This window comes from Syngnathoides biaculeatus, chromosome 14 (assembly GCF_019802595.1).
Source record: "Syngnathoides biaculeatus isolate LvHL_M chromosome 14, ASM1980259v1, whole genome shotgun sequence".
In the NCBI taxonomy this organism is placed as follows: domain Eukaryota; kingdom Metazoa; phylum Chordata; class Actinopteri; order Syngnathiformes; family Syngnathidae; genus Syngnathoides; species Syngnathoides biaculeatus.
Genome location: NC_084653.1, coordinates 8,739,976 through 8,762,243, shown reverse-complemented (window position 1 = coordinate 8,762,243; position 22,268 = coordinate 8,739,976). Strand labels below are relative to the sequence as shown.

Below are 22,268 nucleotides of genomic sequence, written 5' to 3'. Positions count from 1 at the left end.
AATGAGAGAAAGATGACAGCAAAATACTGCTGGATACTCAGGGAGGAAACAAGGGCAGGGGGGTTGTGATTGATGTGTCTGACCCGAGTGGGGGTCGTAGACACAGAGATAGTCTCTTCAAGTAGAGACGGGAAGTCAGCAAAGCGCCTGCCCCTCTGTCCACTGCATCCAGTACTTGTCAGGATGAGAGGCATCTCGCTAAGTTGCCTCTGTCAGTTGTTCTATCCTTCATGTCAAAACAGTCTCCATATTCAGTAGATGAAATTGGTTCTTACGTGATGGGAATCCTGAGGCACAGCTACTGCATCCACCAGGTTTGTAGCATGAGGCCGCATGTCATCAGGGCACATAAACAACTCCTTCCTTCCCACCCTGTTAAAAGCAGAATCTTACATCTTTCCTGATCTTGCAAGTAATTTCATACACAAAAGTGCCATTTTTGTGATCAATGGTTGAACATTTTTGAACAGTTTGTGCTCTTTTAATTCATTCTCACTCATGAAGTGATCCAACATTTATTTCAGTGAAAAAAATGTGTCGTTTTGCACGCCACGTCGAGACTAAATACATTTATATAAAACACGATTTTAAACAGAAAGAATCCAAAATCAACAGACTGTCCTTTAAACATCTTGTCGAGGGGGTGTGAAGAAGGACGTGCTGGCGTCACTCATATGACGACAGCGGAAGTAATCCGCAAACACCATGGCTATGACAGACAAAGCCAAAACAGTGTCACTTGTGTCGAATTAACTCTTGAAATTGATTAGACGTTATTGAATATACCGTGTGTACTGTGTCCGGTCAGCTGTCCTGGGGTCGTGTCGAGGCTGTGAGGTGAATTAAACAATTCGTAGAGTGAAAATGGAGGTAGGTGAACGACCTGAAATTAGCTTTAGCAACAACAAGAGCTAATGATAAAATATTCAACGCAGGATACTGAGGGAATAATATTACGAGATAAACGTGAAGCAAGACACCTTAGTCGGACAGCAGATTTAGCGTAATCTTCATTATCCTGTCATTAATTCGTTGAACTAGTCAGCAAAACCCAGTGTGATGGTCTTTGCTCTTTAACATAACTGAGTATCAGTAGCCATTGTACTCAAGGAAGAGGTCTTTTAGAACAATTTGAGTAAAAAGTAATTTTCTAAATACCTACTCGATTTAAATATTCAGTGATGTAATTCACTGCTCGAGTACTGCACTGAATGAAAGGTGAGTAATTGCTGTTTCACTTTTTTTTAACCACATCGTAAAGTCAATTTGACAAACATTTGGAATGTTTCCCGACACTATCACTTCAACTAAACAATAAGTCTTTTGTTAAATAAATCAAAGGAAAACTGAGCCACAAGCATTCGTCTTTTATAACTTTTTTTATACTAATAAAACAGCAAAAAGGGCTCACCTTGGTCAAATGGTGTTATGTGACGAGTCTCTCTGTCCAAACCCCCAAAATATATCATACAAGGAACAATAGATACAAATAGAAGTAGAGAATGGAATATCATCAATTGTAGGTTGCATTAAATCTACTGTCAAGTACAATTTATCAAAAAAGCAACTTAAATTAAGAGACTAAATGTAGCATGTTATTCCCACTTCTGCTCCCAAATAAAACAGAACTGAAAATACTTTTCGTAAGAGGTGAAGTTAAATGTGACTTTTTTTTAACGAATATCCAGTGTGCTAGTGCACTCCTCACAGACTATTAAATAGTGAAGATAATATCAAACCAATAAAATTCAAATGTATGTGCCATTTTCCAAATTTCTTTGTAATCAAGTTGAGCCCCTTTTCACAGGACCCTGGTGGCACAGTAGCTGAATCTGTGGCTTCGCCAACACCCAGTGCACCCAGGTCAAAGGTTATTGCACATGTATTCAAATTTCAACTATAGCATGTTTTCGTCTTAATGTGTGTTCAGATAAACATGCATTGATTTTGTTTAATGGTCCACTTGTTTTTTTTTTGTGTGCGTGTGTTGTCTTGATGAATACTTAGTTGGACACACTGTCTAAAGATGATCTGATTAAATTTACCAAAAAGCAGATGGCTGCTTTCCAAAAGATGAAAAGCAGATGTGCAGGTGAACACGTGCTTTTTTGGGGGACTGGGAATAGAGATTTTTCCCATACCTGACTTGATGTGCATTTTCAGATTTAGAGAAAGAAGTTGAAGCTCTCAAAGAACATTCCAAAAACATTAACAGCATTTCAGATGACTCCAAATTAATACAGGTTTGAATGTTTCATAGCAGAATGCATGTATGTATGAACCTAACAATATTGTGTATTTAATAATTCTTGTACTGTACTTGCACTGGGTGTAACAGGAGCTGACTGGGCGGATGGATGCGTTGTTACTGGAGAAGGCAGAAACCCAACAAAGCCTTGCATTGTCTTGTAAAGAGTTGGAGCGGACCAAGCAACTTGCCAAGGTAAATTGAAATGTAAAGTTATTAAAAAATGATTCTAGGGAGATGTAAACCTTGTTGCCCATTGTTGGACATTTCTGCACTCAAGCTTTAAAATCAAAAGATTAGTACAAGCATGTGTTTTTTCTGAATACATACCTGGACTCACTATCTTAAAAAACCAAAGACCAAGTCCGAAACCTTGGTGTTCTGATGGATTCTGACCTGACTTTCAGCAGTCATATCAATTACTAAAACTGCCTTTTACCATCTGAAGAATATATCTCAAGTAGACATGACTATTGTAATGGTCTTCTGACTGGACTCCCCAGAAAGAGCATTAAACAGCTGCAGCTCATTCAGAATGCTGCACCTCAAGTTCTGACCAGAAGAAATGGATCAGAGGCTATAACGCCAATTCTAAAGTCTTTACACAGGCTTCCACTCATCTTCAGAAAAGATTTAAAAGTTTTGCTACTGGTCTATAAATCACTAAATGGTTTAGGCCCGAATACTTGAAATAAATGCTTATGGAATACAAAACTAATAGGGCTCGGAGATGGACAGACTCAGGTCAAATAGTGGAGCGCAGAGTCCAAAGGAAACATGGTGAAGCAGCATGCACACAAATGAAATACGTTTTCTCATTTGTTTTAGAACATTTCCACCCTTCGACTTTTCTTGCACTGTAAGCTGTTTTGTTTTATTTATTTGTAGTTAAATGCTTCTGATCATGTAAAGCACATTGAGTTACCTTGTATATGAAATGCGCCATACAAATAAATTTGCTTTTTCTTTGCTGTGTGTGTGTAAAATTGAAGCTACAGTCACAACATTTCTTCTTTGCAGGATGATGTCACAGAACTTGGACGTGTGATAGAAGACCACAATAGGACAATTAACATTCTAAAGACCAGCATTGATGAAACCAACAGTAAACACCAAGAGGAAGTGGAATATTTTCAGAAATTGTTGAAAGAGCGAGAAGACAGTGATAGGGAGATGCGCTGTAAAAGAGAGCAACAGAACCTGACTGAGGATGCCAGTGGGAAATACCACCCAGAAGATGACAAATGCTCCCTGGAAGTTCATCTTAAAACACTACAAGCTGAACTGGAAGTAATCCAAGAGAGAAACTCCAAGGAGTTTGCAGCGCTGCAAGAGAGGCACCAGAATGAGCTGACTGAAGCCCAACAGGAGGTAGAGAACCTGAAGGAGGAATTGAGCCAGAGGAATATACAGCACGAGGAGGAGCTGAGGGCTTTGGAGGAGGACTGTGAGATTGAGAGGGAGCGTCTTCTGTTGCTCCAGGAAGAGCTGACTGAGCAACTGGCCCTGAAAGGTACAACAAATTTCAATTTAGAATTAAATTCTTGCAAAAAAGTATTTTTTTTTTTTTTTTTTTAAGAGCTATACACCTCAAAGCTTTCATTTAAAATAGCCTTTACCCGATCAGAATTTATGGGGCCAATCATCGTCACCGAGTTTAAAAAAACGAACACCGGTCTGATCACAAGTAAACAATATCTATTATATTATATATTTATTATATATAATGTAATATTTTTCAATTCTAAAGTATGTGCCTTGGCTCCAAAAAGGTTGGGATTCCCTGCAAAAACGGCAGCATGCTTACACACAACCACAAGTACTAGCACTAGCTTGATGGGCCACGTAACGTTTTGTATTACAAATACGTAAACATACTTCAAGCAAGCATTACTCAAAGGTCCTCCCCAGTCCTGAGCACTAGTGACCACCATCACCCGCTCCCCCGTCCACCCATTTTCTTCTTATACAGTCAGCACAATCCACTCATCATCCCCACGGTAACGAGTGCATTGGATTGCATTTGAGTTAAATAGATAAACCCCAATGATCATAAAAAACGGGATGTGGTGGTCTCGGAATACAAGCTTTTATTGCAGAAGTCTGACAGTGTATTCTTGAAAGAGCAAATTTGTCTTGTCGTACTCCTGTCCTTGCAGCCACCTTCTCGCTCCCATGTCGTTAACATCTTTTTTTTTTTTTTTTACAACCACATTAGCCATCAGATATTTACAGTACTACATCAAAAGACACGGAAAAAATATATAAATGTTACTATATAAAAATGCACTAGCTTTTGGATTGAGATGTACTGTACAGTGCACAACAGTGACGCGGAGAAAATGTTTCTCTCTCTCTTTCTCTTCATTGATCAATGATGTCCTTGAGCAGATCGGCAAATTATGACAGAACCGATTGGTTGATCAGCAAAAAAAATACCATTTATCGGCTCAGCCGATCAGGCTGCTAAAATTGGTGTAAAGTCTAATGTAAATGTGATTGTGGCATGTTATACACAGTTTAACGGTGTTGCAGAGTAAAAGTACGGCTAAAAACCATACAGAATCAAAACGGAAAATTGTTATACTCAAACACAAAATATCAACACCTTTTGAAATGGCAGAATCTTGATGTGCCCTTCCAACTCCCTGATTTTCTACCTAAGATGTAAATATGAGCCCACAGTACTACGAAACCTGATGAAACTGTAATTTTTGTTACTATTTTAACTTAATTTAAAAAGGTAAGTAGGGTCGAGTGTGCGTTTCACCCAAAATTAGCTGGGATAGGCTCTAGCACTCCTGCAGTCCTTGTGTGGATAAGCGACTTGGGAGATGGACAATGGTCAGCCTCGATTTAGGATAAATTTCAAGGCTCCTGCAGCTCCATGAAATCTGTCTACTTTTTCTGGTAACAGTCATCTGATTAGCGTAGGTAAAATTGTAGCTACTGCTAATGCTAAACTATGTGAAGTGGACCAGCGGAGAAGGAAGAAACACGGCTGGGATGACTAATAACATTGAAATTGCATACCTTCTGAGATTATTTAGGTCAGCAGCAAGGGCTGTAGATAGAACAAGTCTAAAGTATTAAATCTCACCCCTCTGTTTCCAGCATCACGTTATCCGTTTACACACACACGTGACACTCGGCCACTGTGATTCTTCTGATACTAGCTCAAAAACTTGACAAATCGCTGGTCAACTTCAATTCTTCATTTCATATTCGTACCTAACAGACAGGAGAGTAAGCCGGGAAACAAGCAAGGAAAACTCGGACTTTAAATCACAGTGTGAAACAGGCTAATGTTAATTAAATGTACCTTTATTTATTCAGATAGCTACCTCCAGGATGTCCAAGAAGAAGAAGATGAAGAACCTGGTCGCAGTTCAGGGATTGCCAAGATGTTGGCGCTTTCTGCGTGCAGTCAGGCTAATTCGAGCCATGTTGATGGTGAGCTGACAGAGAGTGGAAAACTGAAAGCGGCCCTGGAAGACCTTCATGCTCAGAACACAATGTTACAAGATGAGCTTACGCTGCTCAGTAATGTGAAGAGTGAGCTCGAGGCAGAGCTGGAAAGAGTCAAGGATGACTTCCAAATGGAAAGAGAAGAAATGGACTTCAAAATCAATGAGCTACAGATGAATCGGGAAAGTGACCTTACAACCACAACCCTAAAAGTCATGCATAATGACCCTGAGACAAATGTTTCGGGTGAATCCAAAGTGTCAGTCCAAGGCCCAAACACAGTGGAACAAGATGAGCAAGAGAAGCTCAGGTCTCAGTGTGAGGCCTTGATCAAAGAGAGGGACTCTGCCCGTGCTGACTTCTGCAACATAAAGGACATACTGCAAAACTTGGAAACAGAACTCGCTCAGAAGACAAACGATTTTGTGCTCCAGTACACAGCCATGAAAGAACAAGGGGCAAACACCATACGAAACTTGCAATATAAGACAGAGCAACTCAGCCAAGAGAAGGAAGACTTGTCAAACAATGTCAGAGAGGTTACAGCAGAGAGAAACATTCTGGTGGAGACTGTGGAAGAGCTTAAGCTCAAGCTTGAGAGTTACTCTGCTGATGAGCAGAAACTCCAGTCATCTGCAGAGAAACAAACAGCCTTAACACAGGAGCTCAATCAATCTGTGAAAGAGCTAAGCAAGCAGAATGAAGAGATCTTCTCCCAACTGCAGATAAAAGAGCACATAATTGAAGAATTAAATGAAATGTTGAATACACAGTCTGAGGAGCGAGACAGCACACAATTCTTGCTTCAACTTCGAGAGGCAGAAATGCAGGATCTTAAAAGTGAAAATGCCAAGGACGTTGAAAGCCTGAAGAAGGAGAAGCAGGCAGCACAACTACTGAAAGAAGAGACTGAAAGGGAGTTGAAAATGGAGATGGAGACTGAAATCCATGTTGTAAAGGAGGAAAGGGACAAGATAGAGGTAAGACTGAAAGAGGAGCTGAGGAGAATGCAGGAGGCTGTGTCCTCTTCAGAGATAACTATTAATGACCTCTCCTCAGAAAATGCTTGTCTCCATGAAAAACTGGAGGAGACTTTAACTACACTTTCCCAAACCCAGAAAGAGCAAGAACTCTTAGCCTCCCATTTGGCCACTATAGAGGCTCAATTGGAGCAACAGTCATTGCAAAAAAGTGAACTTGAAGTCAAGGTGATTTCTCTGAAAGAAGAAGCAGAGTTTACTGGGAGAGAACTTGAGGCTCAGTATGGAGCACTAAAAAACACAAAGGAAGAAATGCCAGAACTCCAAATACGCTTACAAGAGCTTGAAAAAGAGAGAAACATGTTGAGGAGCAGACTCAAAGAGGTTCAAGTACAGAGAAGATCTGAAGCGATGCCACACGAGCTTCATGCTCTGGAGCAGGAGAGGGAAATGCTGAAAGAAAACTTGGAGGAAACACTGAGGGATACTGGAGGGCTGCAGAAAGACCTGCAAGATATGAAGTCACTCAATGAGAAACTGTGTGCTGAGAATCAGATGCTACAAGGTCAACTACAGGTTATGGTCCAAGGGAAGGAAGAAAAGGTACAGGCCAATACTGACATTTTAGAGAGAGAATGTACCAAATTCCTAGAACAGCTGATGGACAAGGACTCAGTCATCTCTCAGTTAAGGGCTGATATTACATCTCTGCAGGTCAGTGTAGCCCCTCATATTCCCTCTAATGTTGCTTTTATGCGTTCAGTTTGAAGGAGGTTGTAGCAAATTTTTGGTGTTTTTCTTCTTTCTCTCTGTTTGCCATGTTATTGTGTCAGGATGCTGCTGCCATGTCTGCCTCTGAAGAATATAAAGCCATGGAAATTACACAGAAAATAGGTACGCTCTTCACTTAAAGTCAACACTTTTGTTGGTAACCTTGGCCCTCGTTTGGTGCCAATCTGTGGAGGCTCACATAGAAATAAGCAAAATCATCTCCTGCGTCGTGTTTTGGAAACTTCTATATTGATCCTCGTTTTAAAAATGTTGAACTTTTTCTTTTCATATGAAAAAATATTTAAGATGTACATGCTTTTGATTTAACAATAGTGTTTGCAAGCAAACATGGATGACTGTATTCCCACATCGATGCATTTTTATGTTTATGTTGCAACTTTTCATGTCCTATTATGACATTACACATTTTACTTGTTTAGTTAGTTATTCATTTTTTTCTAGCTATCAAAATTGTCCATATTTCATTGTGTGTGATGCCATCCCACTTGAGTACCTTGGATACATTATTCATTTTTCATAAATCACTCAAAAATACATACACCTGTTTGATGGTCTCCTTTTAAGTTATTGGATAGCGTGTGGAATATTGTTCTTGATACAGATTAGTATATCCCTTCTATTTTTGGTGCATTATTGTTGGACTAGTGTGATTTTTTTTTTTTCTCTTAGGTGAATTGGAGAAGGACAACAAAGAGAAAGATGAGATGATAAACAAAATCAAAGCAGTGGCTGTCAAAGCGAAGAAGGAGTTGGACAGGAGTAAAAAAGAGGTACATTGAGTAATTAATTTGACCACAAGAAACTCATACAATCAATTCAAAACTGCACTTCTAGGTTTCTTGCAGTATACATGATTATTTATGCTTAAAAACAATGGATTTATTCAGTTTTATTTTCCAGGCTGCAAACCTGAAGGAAGAATTAACAACTCTCAAAGCAGAGCGAGAGAAAGTGAATATTTCAATGAAGGACATAATTCATAGTGCCGAAGGCTACAAGGTATTGTTTTAGGCTACACCAAACTGCCAGCCCATCCTGTAACTCACATTCTGAATTATTATTTTAATCATTGGCTTGTCAGAACAATTAACTTCAAATTTCTGTCCATGACAGTCAAGATCGTCTATTTTCATTGTTTAGTTTAGAGATTCCTACCAGCAGCAAAGAATGTAAGAATCACAGTCTTAAGTAATCATTTCCAAATAAACAAATGCTCTTCAGAAAGTACATTATATAATATATATATATATATATATATATATATATATATATATATATATAATTATAATTATACCACAAGCAATTATAGTCCAACTCAGTACCATACACACTTACACATTATCCCATACATACACATTATCCTACGTACTTGCAAAGGAGACGTGGACATAACACACACACAGCCACACATAAAATTCTATAAACCTAATTATTTAAAATATTCATTTATTAATTTATTGGAAGTCATTTCGTGTTGAAAATAACATCGTACCATCTAAATATCAATTTGGAAGTGGAAAAAGCCATGTCATCCATAATGTTGGTAACTGAAACGAAAATATATCTCCCATCTGGAACAAAGTGTTCCCAGCGGTTTCCATAACCGACTCCCCTTCCTGACGCTTCTTCCAGTAAAAACAAAATCACTGAGTCGCATCTAATGACTGCTATGTCCCTGACTCAAATGTAAATCCAGTTGATATCTTGGTTGCATATACTTTTCTTCAATGAGCTCTGTGCGTGTGTGTCTAGAACCTGCAGATTGATTATGACAAGCAGACGGAGCAACTGGATAAAGAGAGAGAGAAGGTGGAGGCAGCAGAGAGACAGATCATTGACCTGACCAAACATTTAAGCAGTGCGAGCACACAGGTAACACAAATACATGGTTTATCATCAATCTTTACCATGCACAAATAAAAAATTGCTCAAACTGGCTGATAAATGAATACATTGCTTCTTCATCCGGCTAACGCGCCTCCAATACCTCTCGCATAGTCACGTTCCATCATATTTACAGCCAGCGACACTTTGCCCAGCTATGCTTGGCAGTGCAGCGCTCACAAATGGCCCATCAGAATTGAGTGGGTGAGCCCGGGAGGAATTTGGTTTATATAGACTGAATGCTCCTTTTCTCGCCCAAAACCATAACTGTCTCGCCAATAAGAACCACAGGCAGGTAAATGGAGCACAATAAAGCTTCCATCTGCCACCCAGCGCCTTTTTCCAAGAAGATGGTTTCTTTTTGCATGCACTCATTGGTCTCAGGGGGGGTGAGTGGAAGGCAGACTGGAAGCCAGTCAGGGAATTTAGAGTACATCTGGACATCTCTGTTTACCAACCTTAGTGTCAATGTTTGGTTGACAAATGATGAGGAGACTGCCACTGCTGGTTCAGTGTTCCTTGCAGAGGTAGTCCGCAGAGTCTGCTGCTGTCAGATTTGCATGAACAGTTTTCAAATGCTGTTGTGTAAATGTAGAATAAATACACTCATTAACATTTTCAGCGGAAGCATTCAATTTGTTGTTGTTAAGGCTTTCAAAGGATTTAGCTTTTCAGTGGATTTCAGAAGAAATAAAAAAACAGGAACATTTAACTGAATATATAATCACCACAGGTTCATTGCAAAAAAAGCTGATTGATTGTAGTTTGCAAGAAGAACAAAGATGACCTCAGATACTTATAACAAACCTTAAAGCAGTACCCACATCATGAACCATCTTTTAAAATGTTCCTCATCACAATGACGGATCAGGAGTGTTTTGATTAACAGGTCGAGTTGCTCAACAGTGAGAAGGAGGACCTGCTGGCTGCCTTGGAGACCTCCAGGAGCAGGGTGAAACAGATAGAAGGACAGATCCAGGAGCTGAAAAAGCACACAGCCAGTCTAGATAGAGATCTGGTGGCAGAAAAGGCAATGAAAGAACAAAAGATCAAGGTAGAAACTATGACTGTGATCATTTGTGCTGATCAATTAAATGACACAACTCACTGAACAATCAAGTATTGGTCATCACAGTTTTTTTCTTACAAATATTTTTTCTATTCTTGAGTTCACACCTTCTTCACACAATCTCTCCTATATGTTTGCAATGTGTTCTTTGAAACTATTATATACTATTTTCTTATCATTTTCATATAAGGAAGCATCTCTTCACATGAATGCCATTTTTTCATACAATGTCTTATCCTTCAACTACAAAAGCCTATACAGTGAATCCACACGTAGCCATTTCGGCATTCACTAAGTCGCCTCTTCATAGATTTTTATTTTTATTTTATTTTATTTTTTTTGCAGGATTTGGGGGGGGGGATTCACTTTTCACTGGAAAAAGTACCCTATTGTTTTTGTGCACTAGCCAAAGCTCTCCCATAAGGTAGCATCTTGGTGTGATATTTTGAAGTAAATTAGACCTCCCAAGTTGTACTTTGCCGTTATCTAGTTGTATCTATAGAGGAGGTTATTGACAACTTGCAGATTTCTGGTGTTTGCAATAGCGCTCAGTCCCTATCCTCTGTGAATACTGGGGGTTCAATATAGTCAAAATTTTTCCTTCATTTTCAGCCTGTTGGTTTTTTCACACTATGCACCCATATATCGAATTATCTTCCCGATGTAAAATTTACTAAAATTGTGTTTTTAAAAAAGACAATTCACATGTAAACTCTAGGAGGCCCCGTAGCTCAGTGGTTAGAGCACTGGTTTGGTAAACCAGGGGTTGTGGGTTCGTATCCCACTGGGGCCTCCACTACCTGAGAAGGGTTGTGTCAGGAACGGCATCCGCCGTAAAAATTGTGCGAAACGTATATATGCGTTCATCTGAGATGACATGCTGTGACGACCCCGAATGGGACAAGCCGAAAGTAACTTACATGTAAACTGTAGAACGTTAACATGTGTGTTCCAGGAGCTGTCACGAGCTACAAAGGATACAGATGAGTTGAAAGCTCAGCTCAGCAAGCAGCAGAAGCAGTTGCAGCAAACTGCCCAAGAGCTGGAGCAGCTACGAAAGGTACAACTATTCGCTGAGGCACACCAGCTTTTAAGACACTGCTATCTCTGGGGAATTCTCTAGCCAAGTGCTGTGACTGCTGATGGTAGGCCTGCAGCTACAGTTGGAGCTCTCCAAAGAGAGTGAGAGAGAGAGCAAATGTTAGCCCACAGGAAAGGACAGTACTGCTGCTTTTCCATTAGCTGAAACGTTGACAGAACAGAAGTTTTACACGAAGGCTGCCTGGAGGTCTGACTTTTCAATTTATCCACATTGTTAGTGCTGTTGGGACTTTTGCTGAATAACTGTGCCGCATCATCAATGTAATATACCACAAATACAAAAGAATGAGAATTTACCATCGCTTGTTCTGTTCTCCAACCAGGAGGCGCAGCAGAACTCTCTGCTAGGCATGGAGATGGCTGACTATGAACGTCTGGTCAAAGAACTCAATGCCAAAATTTCAGAAAAAGATGAGTGTTTTGACGAGTTAAAAGGTCAAATAACCAGGCTGACCAAAAAGGAGGAAACCCTTAAGCAAGAAATTGGTATGTTTAATACTTTTAATGCCATTTCAGTCATATTGATATAATTCCTGTTCCTGTTCTAATCTGAGTCTTTGTTGTCGTTTTTTTTTTTAATACAATACATTCATACAAAGGTTCGTTAAATCCACTTCACACCTAGCAACGCGAGTGCAGTGTGTGGGTTTATTCGGCTATTTTCCACAAGAAGCTAACCATAGGGAACTAGATTTGATCTGATCCAATTCAAAATTTAAATCGCAGGTAAATGGCGTTACAACCTTGCAGATGTTTATGGCCAATCAAAAAATGCCACGTCGTATCGTATGATCTGTCACAACAAAAATTACATTTCTGTGTACCAAGCAAAATCCAGCGAGCTCCCGCCAAGCTGTACCAAAACAGTACAGTATATGCAGTTCACGTTTTTTTTCCACACTGTTTCATTACATTTATACAGTAATTTCTTATTAACCTGAGATTGAAAAGCAAAATGTGGTGAGCAGTTGATCCAGTGGTTCCCAAAGTGGGGTCCACAGACCTCCAGGGGCTGAAAAACGTCTTTCCTCGGTATCCGTGATGTAAAGATGAAAAAAACGAATTCGTCTGGAAGCTAATCATGATGTGAAAATTGCCCTTACCAGTGTTGAACCACATTTTGATTTATTGTTCAAAAATAAAAAGCAAGGGCACCTGAGCCACTAAAATTGAGTATTTCTTTGTACCAGAATGGGATAGCTGCGTCCAGCACTACATTATTGCCAAAAGTTAAGGTTGGGGGTCCAGGAAGTTTTTGAATGACTCACTGGGGGTCCGAGCCCAGGTTGACTTTGGGAACCACTGAGTTAATGAATGTTGCCACCAACAGCCTCTCAAATTTAACACTTTCAGTTAACGCTCATTGTATTATATACCATAGCTGCAGCAGTCGAGGGAATCCTCCTCCTTGATAATTGCGCCGTGTTGTTTGTGTTTCAGTATAATTAAAATATGTGTTGCTTCAAAACATTTCCCCATAACAACACCAGTAGTGAATTTGTAGCATGGTACAATGTGTGTGGTGGTCCCTCGCTAGCTGTGCATTTGTGGGTCACCAACTAATTTGTTCATGATTGCCCAGTTCAGTTGGGTTCAATCATGTTGTTTGGTGTGCAGTGGGGTTTAGTTTGTCACCTTTTATTTTTGTTTGTGTGACCAGAAACTTTGAAGTCACAGTTGGTCCAAGGGGAAGAGAAGAACTCCAAGATTAAGCAGTTGCTGGTGAACACTAAGAAAGAATTGTCTGATGCCAAGAAGCAGGTCTGTTTCTCTGGCCACTTTGTGCTATGACTGATTATAACAGGGGTCACCAACCTTTTCGAGGCTGAGGGCTACTTTGTGAGCACTGATCCTATGATGGGCTAAAATGTTTGCGCTTAACTTCAAAGTTTTAGTTCATTATTTTTTTATTTTTGTATATTATAGTATGTTATTTTAAAATTTTCATTAATGTAAGCAAGTCAGATACCAGATTTAAAGCACAAATAATAACAATTTGTGACCTGTGATATTTTTAGTACATGACTCGCAGGCGCTTTAAGTGGTACTGGTGGGCAACCATGCACCTTCGGGCACTGCGTTGGTGACCCCTGGATTATAATGTAACCTTGTGTGGTATGTTGGTTGTAATTGAAAATAATGTTTTGGTGTGAATTCCGACTTTTATGTGAATTGATATTTTTACACAAACAGGAAAACTCCCTTGCGCTGTTGCAGGCCTTATTAAAAGGTGAGCTTGAGGCCAACCAGCAAAAACTAGAAAACTCCAAAGTAAGACAGTTCTATAACGCATCTATTACATAAAAAATCATTAAAAATTAATCATTAAAAAGTAACAAATTTTGTTGTGTGTTATTTTTTTTTCTTTTTTTATGTGAGATTGAGGTGTGTGACCTGACCGCTGAGCGCCATCATCTGCAGGACCAGCTAAGGTCTGCATTGGACCAAAAACAAAGGACCAGTAACTCCCTGCAACAACAAATTAATAGCCTGCAGCAGGAGAGAGACATTGCCAAGGTACAAACACATTCACACAACCTCTTTGACACTTGGGCTTCCAGTGTATTTTCTATCAAGACCAAATCCTGAACTTCTACAGATCAAGTCACCGGTTCTCTACCGCTGCGATACATTACAGCACTCTGTGAAATTGCTTCAGAGGAGGTTGTAGTACAGTCTCTTATGTGACTGCTTTTATAAATATATAAAAAATAATAAGTTGTGATTACTTTGCAGCTTGATTGTATTTGCAATCTTTTGATTTAATTATTTTTAACTTTTTAATGTTTTTTTTTCTTTTTTTTTATTAAACTGGAAAGCATTTTATCCCTATTACCGTTTTTAAAGATCTTTGGATTTCACCACCCCACACAAATTCAGAAACCATGCCAACTAAAATGTTCTTGTGAAAGTAATCAATGTGCTTATTCACCACATACTCATTTGTTGCATATGTTGTCTCTAGGCCGAACTTGTGGCAACTGCTGAGGAGTTTGAGAGTTATAAGGTCCGGGTACACAATGTACTAAAGCAGCAAAAGAGCAAGTTCAATGGCCAAAATGAAGGCGACACTGGCAAGCTCGAAAGGTAAGAATTAAGAAAAGAGACAATGATAACTATAGTGTTTATTATCAGAACATTCCCCACGAGACACACAAGGGGTTTCATGTTTAGATGAAAGGTGCTACAGAAATAAGTTGAGTTTGATGACTAACATGAATGTGTTGCGTGTCTGCCAGGGAGCAGTTGTTGACTCAGGTGGACCAGCTGAGCTCCAGACTGGAAGAGAGCCAGCAGAGTCTCCAAAGTAACACCGCAGAGCTGCAGCAGCTCCAGATAGAACACGACACTCTGTTAGAGCGACACAACAAAATTCTGCAGGAAAATGTTAGCAAGGAAGCCGAGCTCAGAGAAAGGTGAGCTCTTTTCATGTAAACTGATGGTAGTTTACCCCATTATGCAAGCAACTCGACAACCATGTTGACAAGCTCAGTATAGACACACCCTGTTTCTCATTTGTCCTTTACATTACATAATGACATAAAACTGTTGTTCCTTTTTTATTTTGAACTGTACAGTTTCTTTGTCACTCTCAACCTGGCTATTCTGAATACTAAAGCCTTCCATATCCCCACTCTCTATTCTCCCCCAGATTGCTGTCGGTGCAGTCAGAGAACGTGGATCTGCGGTCAGATCTGGCTCAGGCTCAAGCTGACTCATCTTCCCAGATCGAGGCACAGCGACAGATCCACAGGGATCAGCTGAGGAAGCTGCAGGACGACCACCGCGCCACAGTTGAGATGCTGCAGGGTCAGCTGACTCGTGTTGAGGAGCAGTTCTTCAACCTGCAGAGTCAGAACAGTGAGTATGCGGGACAATTTTGAACTTCCTCCATTATGCACCATGATATTTCTTTTTAAATGGGTCAGTAATAAAGGATGTACAAGAAAGTAATGTTTGGTCGAACTCCGATGACTTCAGAAACATAAGAGTATACAAAATAATTACTGAAAGCAGTGCAAAAAAAAAAGTTCCCAGACAACAGATCAACCAAAACAGAACCATCTGCTGAAGAAGACCACACTACTCCAAAACAAATCCTCAACGGTTGAAGTTTTCTATCTTGTTAATTCCATGACAGAAATGATGCAAGAGAGAAGTGAGTATAACAGGTCGTTGGTGTGTTTATCTGTTGGAAGCTCATTCATCACTTCCCACACATCTGCCGCGTGGAGTCAAACAGCAAATAGACACACACACCAAGGGCTTAGAAAATGTCAGGTGTTGGCAACAGTGCTCTGCTCCGATCCCGCCTCTCAGTGTGGCGAGCAGCTCACCGTGGCATCTGGACAGGCGCATCATTAGTGGCTCGCACATGCATGGCAGGCTGTGAAGATGCGCTCAATGTTAGTCCTTATCAAAGTCATATTGCAGTCTGCCACATTTGAATGTTCTGACAGCTAAATGGTGTATGTAGGATTTATTCATTTAACTCTTAGGCACTGTACTGAAATCATCGTTCACAGTTCATGAATAAATACTTGTTTGAGTTTAATTTGTGTTCTGCTTAAAACGGACTTTTGTATTTTGATTTTAAAAAAAATTAGACCATGATAAATCTCATTTCAAAGCTTTAGTATACCATTATTGAATTAGATGACCAAAATATTTGAATATGTCAATCAGAAACTAGCTTTTTGGGGGTATCACACTCATAAGTGGACACCTGCTTCCAGATTAATCAATCAGAATTCTGTAATCTGTTGTCTTATCAACTCATAAAGCCTTTCTTTTCTGATCTATCAGTTGTCCCAATGTGGAGCAGCTACAGTTGTGTCTGCTGCCCCCTTATGTTGTGATTAAATAAAACAGAATAGAAACAACACTGAATTTCATTTACAGATTCAAATCTAGAAGCAAGGTGGCTGCATAAAGTTTTGATTAATATCTGATTTACCTGTAATCTATTTTTTTTAAGAAGTGTTTGTCAGCTGATCTTCCAGGTTCCGTGTTGGTCCAGTCCAGCCGGAAGTCTGTTGATGCTCAGCGCAGACCAGCAGACCAGAATCAGACAGGGCTGGGATCATTGGGCCTGAGTGACCTTCAATCTATGGCCAGGGAGGAGGGTGAGGGAATGGAGACCACACAGAATGAAAGCACCTCCCCTGCATCGCTGCTCTCTCTGGAGCACCTTCTCATGTCACCAGAGCCCAAGCAAGGTGGGTCAAACCAAGATTTGCAGTCATATTATTTATTTTACAAATGTGTTATGCACTTTCACAGCATTGTTTAACTCCATAGAATAAGAGATTTTAAGGCTTACGAGGACAAATGTCCCGAAAAAATAATACTAGGACTGCTATAAAAAAATAAAAAAAAAATTTCCTTTAAAGGTCCCACCTATGCTCGAATCGAGAGCCTCCTAAGATGACTAAAAAGGTTCTTGTGGTTTCATGGTTTGGTCTGCAGAGCCCTTTGTGTGGACTGTAGAATCCACCAAAGACGAATTGATTCAGAAGCTGACCACAGCCACACGCAGCCTGGAGCATATGAATAGCCTCCTGCATGAAACTGAAGCTACCAATGCTGTTCTAATGGAACAGATCAATGTAAGTAGGCTAACACATTTACAACGCATTTTCCACCATTTTGGGGGGTCACTATTAAGTGCCACACCACTGACGCATGATGAGGTGAAAAGCAATCTTCCTTGGAGGAAAATGACAATGCTGGAACCAGGGTAAATTTTACACTCAGATTTTCTGGCCTGTTTCAAGTATTTTATGCATCACACTCCATGCTGATGTTGTCATCCATCTAATTATGGGTTTCTTTATTTAAAAAAAAAATATATCCTGCCTTTGCTGGTTTGTGTTAATAACACAAACGATAGCTTTGTACTGTACAAACCCCAATTGTAATGAAGTTATGTTTATAAAGCAGGCATGAGCATTTCACGGAAACGATCGTTCCGTTACCGTGTCGTTACCCAGCCTGAGAAAACACGGAACCGAAAGTCCGTTTCCCAGATCTCAGGGCTTACTTTTAATAAAATTCACTCATGTGTTAAACACGTTCAACGAAATACAACAATCTGTATAAAACGAATCTACATGAACCCCTTTATTTTTAATGATTAAAACGCCCAGCTTTGTCAGTGTGGTTTACAAACAGCACCAGTTTCCGCTTCTGCGCTACGCATGCGCAAGGTCGAGTTATTCATATCCGGGTCACTCAAACGCTAGTCAAACATGTCGGTTGCTAAGCGTAAAAGAAAAAATGCTCATGCCTGCTAAGGCTTTATTCTGAAGTACATGTAAAAACCGGTTCCCATGAGCATTATCAATGGGAACTGAAAAATCGTTTCCCAGGACAAAAATCAACGGAACCGAAGGATCCTTTACCATACTTGCCGAAATCCTCATGCCTGTAAAGGCTGTAATTATTAGAAAATCCTTTTCAACTTATATTCTATTCAATACACTACAAAGACAAGATTTAATGTTAAAACTGAGACTTTGCTTTTTGCAGATATTCAGACTTTTAATTTGCTGCCCCTTTGTTTGTGAGCAAAAGGAGCCTTTTGAGGATGTTTTCATTATACCCAATCATGACACTCACCTCTTTTCCAATTAATCTTTCAAACAGCTGTTTTAACAATCTTCAATGTTCCCAGTCTTTAGTTGTCCCTGTCCCAACTGTATTTTAAGTGTTGCAGGCAGTCCGTACTTTTGTCTTTGTCAGATGAGAATCGCAGCATTGAATGTTAAATTGCTGGTTATTTTAGAACCTATGTATCTTCCCAGAACAAAAAAAATTGTGTTGATGGAAACTTCATTTACCTAATTTTCAAATACCCATTTTAACAGCAAAGTGTGTGTATCTGATCTGTCACTGAGTAAACAAATGCTCCCATCCACTACTAAAGGAAATGCAGTACATTGTGTTTATTTGTCATTGTCACAAAAATCATGAGGTTTTTACATTACTTTGGATGAATCTAACCACATTTCAATTTAAAAAGGACGGTATGCCCCAACAGTTACATCAAAAAGCTTAGCATTGTTCATAGTACCCTCTTTGTCCAGCAGAAAGTAGAACTTGTGTCCCTTGATTTTGAGGGGGATGAAGGAGGGGGACTCGTGTCTGTGGGCATGACAGGCTACCTGGGACAACGGGGTTGTTATTCTCCAGCCATGGCCCATTCCCAGAGGTGACTGTGTGCTTATTGACACCATCCTGCCACCTTGGTGTAAAACCACCTGACTCACAGAGCGCCGACAAAACAGAACGCCCAGTCCCAATATGCCCGCTCCTATTGTCACACATCCCAGCGTGAAGCCGTACCTCCAGGCGCTGGAGCCCAGGTTCATTTCGAAACTCCTCATGCCAGCCAAGGCAGTGCTGGTGGGAGTTTTCCTTTTCTCGTGCTCCCGGGACGTCCCCGTGTCTCTGAGGCCGGTGTAGGCAAAGTGAGCCACGTACGTCCAGAAGACAAACTGCCCCCCGCAGAAGACAGCTAGGAGGCGGAAGAAGGCAGTCCTGTCGTGTTGGAACAGCGTGACGTCTTTAGTCGGCAGAGTAGAGCTGCAGAGGCCGCGGTGTGCAAAAAAACGTCTCCCGCGTCCTGCAACACAAACGTGGGCAAGCCGGACCGACACGCCGGTCGGTGGAAACATTGATTGCGGCAAGTTTTTTTTGGCGTGGATAGTGATCGCCCGAAGCGGGTACAGTGTGCCACAAATTCCAAGTAAACTCATATTGTATGACAAAGTATTTGATTTATGACGTGAAAATTTAAAATATCGAAGAACGGCAAAGAATAGAAAATACAGGCTATCACCTGGATTTACTCGATTTATATGCGCTAATTTGAGTCCTCAGACACAGAGGGCGCGGCCATTTTTGGTTATGTCGTCATCGCAAAAAGTACGGAGTCTGCCGTCAACCAAAACAGTTGCTGTGAAACGTGAATTTAATGCCAATGAGTGAGATAATATTCTTTGATAGTTGACGTACACCATACATTACTCACAAAAGTGTAGGATGGTCGGGTTCGGGGTGAAATATAAGGATGAAACTAAAATGCCCTGTAAACCATGACAAGTGAGCTTCATTTGAGCTCCAATTTTAATGAATGAAAAGTAATTTGTTCAGTGTATCACTGTTACTTTGCTTTCATCTAACAAGAAGCTGAACGGGAAAAAATACAACAGGTGATTTACTCGAGGTTTGTACATTCAAAGTTTTTAAAAAAGACCAAATTAACTTCACTTGAAAAGGCAGTAGCCTAATTTAGGTTCATCCTGAAATTTTAAAGCAGAATATTCCAGAGTACTGTACTAAAAAATAATAATAATAATTAATTGAGCAAGTAACTATGTTCACCATCTGGATGGCGACCACATCCTTCAATAGAAACGTGACCAAAAATGTTATGGAAGGTAATGGCCCATTTTTTGGCACAACATATGAAAATACATACACTGTCATGCCAAAAACTGTTGTGTGGTGTCATATTTCAGATCTGATTTTGAATACCTATTAACTTGTTGAATTTATAAAATGTTACCCATCTCTCTTAATCGTATAGCTGTTGAAGAGTGAAGTACGTCGGTTGGAGCGTAACCAGGAGAGGGAGAAGAGTGTGGCCAACCTGGAGTATCTGAAGAACGTTCTGCTGCAGTTCATTTTCCTGCGGTCAGGCAGCGAAAGGCAGGCTCTGCTTCCTGTCATTCACACTATGTTGCAACTTAGCCCAGATGAAAAAAGCAAACTTGCTGCCATTGCACAAGGTACAGTAATACAGTATACATAATGTTTAGTCTCTTCGTAGGTTATTGTACCGGATACAGAGGTTATAACGTGGACTCTCTTGTATTGTGCAGGCGAGGAGGAGGCATCAGGTACTCGTGGCTCAGGCTGGGGTTCTTACCTCCACAGTTGGTCTGGGATCAGATGAACCAAAACACCATCAATCAACAACAGAGCTCCCGAAACAGGGATATAAGACTATAAGTCACATTAATTTGAAGGGGCAAATTGAAGGGACCAAAAAATGTAGAATGACTAACCTGTTACCAATCGTGAAAATAAAAATGCACCACCCCTCCCCCATTGCATTATACAGTAACAATACAGTACTATTTATTCATACCACAACTAAGTGCTTTTCCAGGGGGTGGCGCTCATGTGGCATTATAGCAATAGAATCACTCTGAGAAGTACAAACTTTTTTTTTTGTTTCTCGTCCTTTGCTTGTGATTTGGTTAATTCAGTTATTTTCTGGACTCTGGTTATCCAGTTAACATTCAAATGGTTAGTTCCTTCACCTGTATGTGTTCTTTATCTTGTTTTCTTGGGTTTACCTTCCCAATATGGCTGACAAATTATTTTTAATGAGTCATTTTGAACGTGTAATGCCTTCAACAACAGCAACAAAAATGGAAAAATTGTTTATTGTTGGGAATTCAGTAATCTAACTTTTATATTGCTGGCGCTCTTTCTTGTTAATCGTCATTTGCAATTTAATAATTTTCCCCAAACTGATTATTGTAATCACTGAACGTTCTCATTTCTGTGGCAGCTGATTGTGATTCTTTCTGGATAAATGAATGTCATTTTTTTATTGAGTTTTTTTTTTTTCAAGAATTAATATGATTAGCATCAACAGAATCTACCTTTTTAGGACAATTATTGGTGTGTGTGCGTGTATAGCTGTGATGCAGTTTTGACAATATCAACTTTGTGTCACTTCCATTTGCCTCATTGCTTGACTTGGAATTTACATACAAACCCAGTTCCAATGAAATTGGTAAGTTATGTTAAGCATAAAAACAGAATACAATGATTTGCAAATCATTTTCAATGTACATTTAATTGAATACACTACAAAGGCATATTTAACGTTCAAACTTGATAAACGTTGTGTTTTTAGCAAATGATAATTTACTTGGAATTCTATGGCTGCACCATGGTCCAAAAAACATATGGGACAGGTAGCACAAAAGACAGAAAGTTGAGGAATGTTCATAAAACACCTGTTTGGACCATGCCACAGGCGAATTGGAAACAATTGGGTGCCATTATTGAGTATAAAAGGAGCTTCCCTGGATTGCTCAGTTATTCACAAGCAAAGATTGGACACGGTTCACCTATTTGTGAACAAGTGCATGAGAAAATAGTTGAGCAGTTTAAGGAAAATATTCCTCAATTTCCAATTGCCAACTTTTTGGGGAATGGGTTGCAGCCATTTCAATTCTCAGTTCATGATTATTTACTAAAAACAAAGTTTGAGTCATTTGAGCATTAAATGTCTTGTCTTTGTAGTGTGTTCAATTAAATGTAGATTGAAAATGATTTGCAAATCATTCTGTTTTTATGTTTAACATGGGGTCCCAACTTCATTGGATTGGCTTTGTAAATTAGTCAACTACAGTAGATTAAATATTCAACATTGAGCTTTCATTCACATTTTCATCCAGCTCTGTAAAAATACAACAACACTGATTAAATGACAAGCGTTCATACAACAGCATGATGACCTGGGTTTTCATTTGAATGAGAGTGTCAGCAACGAACTGCCAAGACTGCTGCTGTGGAATTTTATTTCCAGATGTTTCTGTCTGCACTTCTGGGTCAACAACATGAAGTTTCCCCATTTCATTTTAAAGGACACTAGTTTTCCATGTCTGTTGCTGTTAGACTATCTATTCCCTCCCATAGC

The 22,268-nt window shown here is 39.8% G+C and overlaps 2 protein-coding genes across 3 annotated transcripts; one reads left to right on the top strand and one right to left on the bottom strand.

The window, feature by feature from the left end:
- Positions 1–662: 662 nt before the first annotated feature.
- On the top strand, positions 663–22,079 carry LOC133512060 (GRIP and coiled-coil domain-containing protein 2). 2 transcript variants are annotated; one of them, XM_061841310.1, is made up of 24 exons: positions 663–870; positions 1,808–1,870; positions 2,008–2,092; positions 2,164–2,243; positions 2,339–2,443; positions 3,269–3,761; positions 5,585–7,410; positions 7,530–7,590; positions 8,158–8,258; positions 8,389–8,487; positions 9,241–9,360; positions 10,262–10,426; positions 11,397–11,501; positions 11,866–12,028; positions 13,203–13,303; positions 13,736–13,813; positions 13,922–14,059; positions 14,508–14,629; positions 14,782–14,958; positions 15,195–15,403; positions 16,546–16,761; positions 17,012–17,151; positions 20,136–20,337; positions 20,431–22,079. In XM_061841310.1, exons 1-24 carry the CDS (start codon positions 865–867, stop codon positions 20,502–20,504), a joined length of 4,929 nt encoding a protein of 1,642 aa, XP_061697294.1. In that variant the 5' UTR covers positions 663–864; the 3' UTR covers positions 20,505–22,079. The 2 variants fall into 2 exon arrangements, with proteins under 2 accessions (XP_061697294.1, XP_061697293.1); XM_061841309.1 differs by having other exon boundaries at positions 16,534–16,761.
- Positions 18,475–20,080, bottom strand: tmem223 (transmembrane protein 223). The gene has a single exon (XM_061841311.1). The coding sequence runs from the start codon at positions 19,300–19,302 to the stop codon at positions 18,559–18,561; it is 744 nt and encodes a 247-aa protein (XP_061697295.1). The 5' UTR covers positions 19,303–20,080; the 3' UTR covers positions 18,475–18,558.
- Positions 22,080–22,268: the final 189 nt, after the last annotated feature.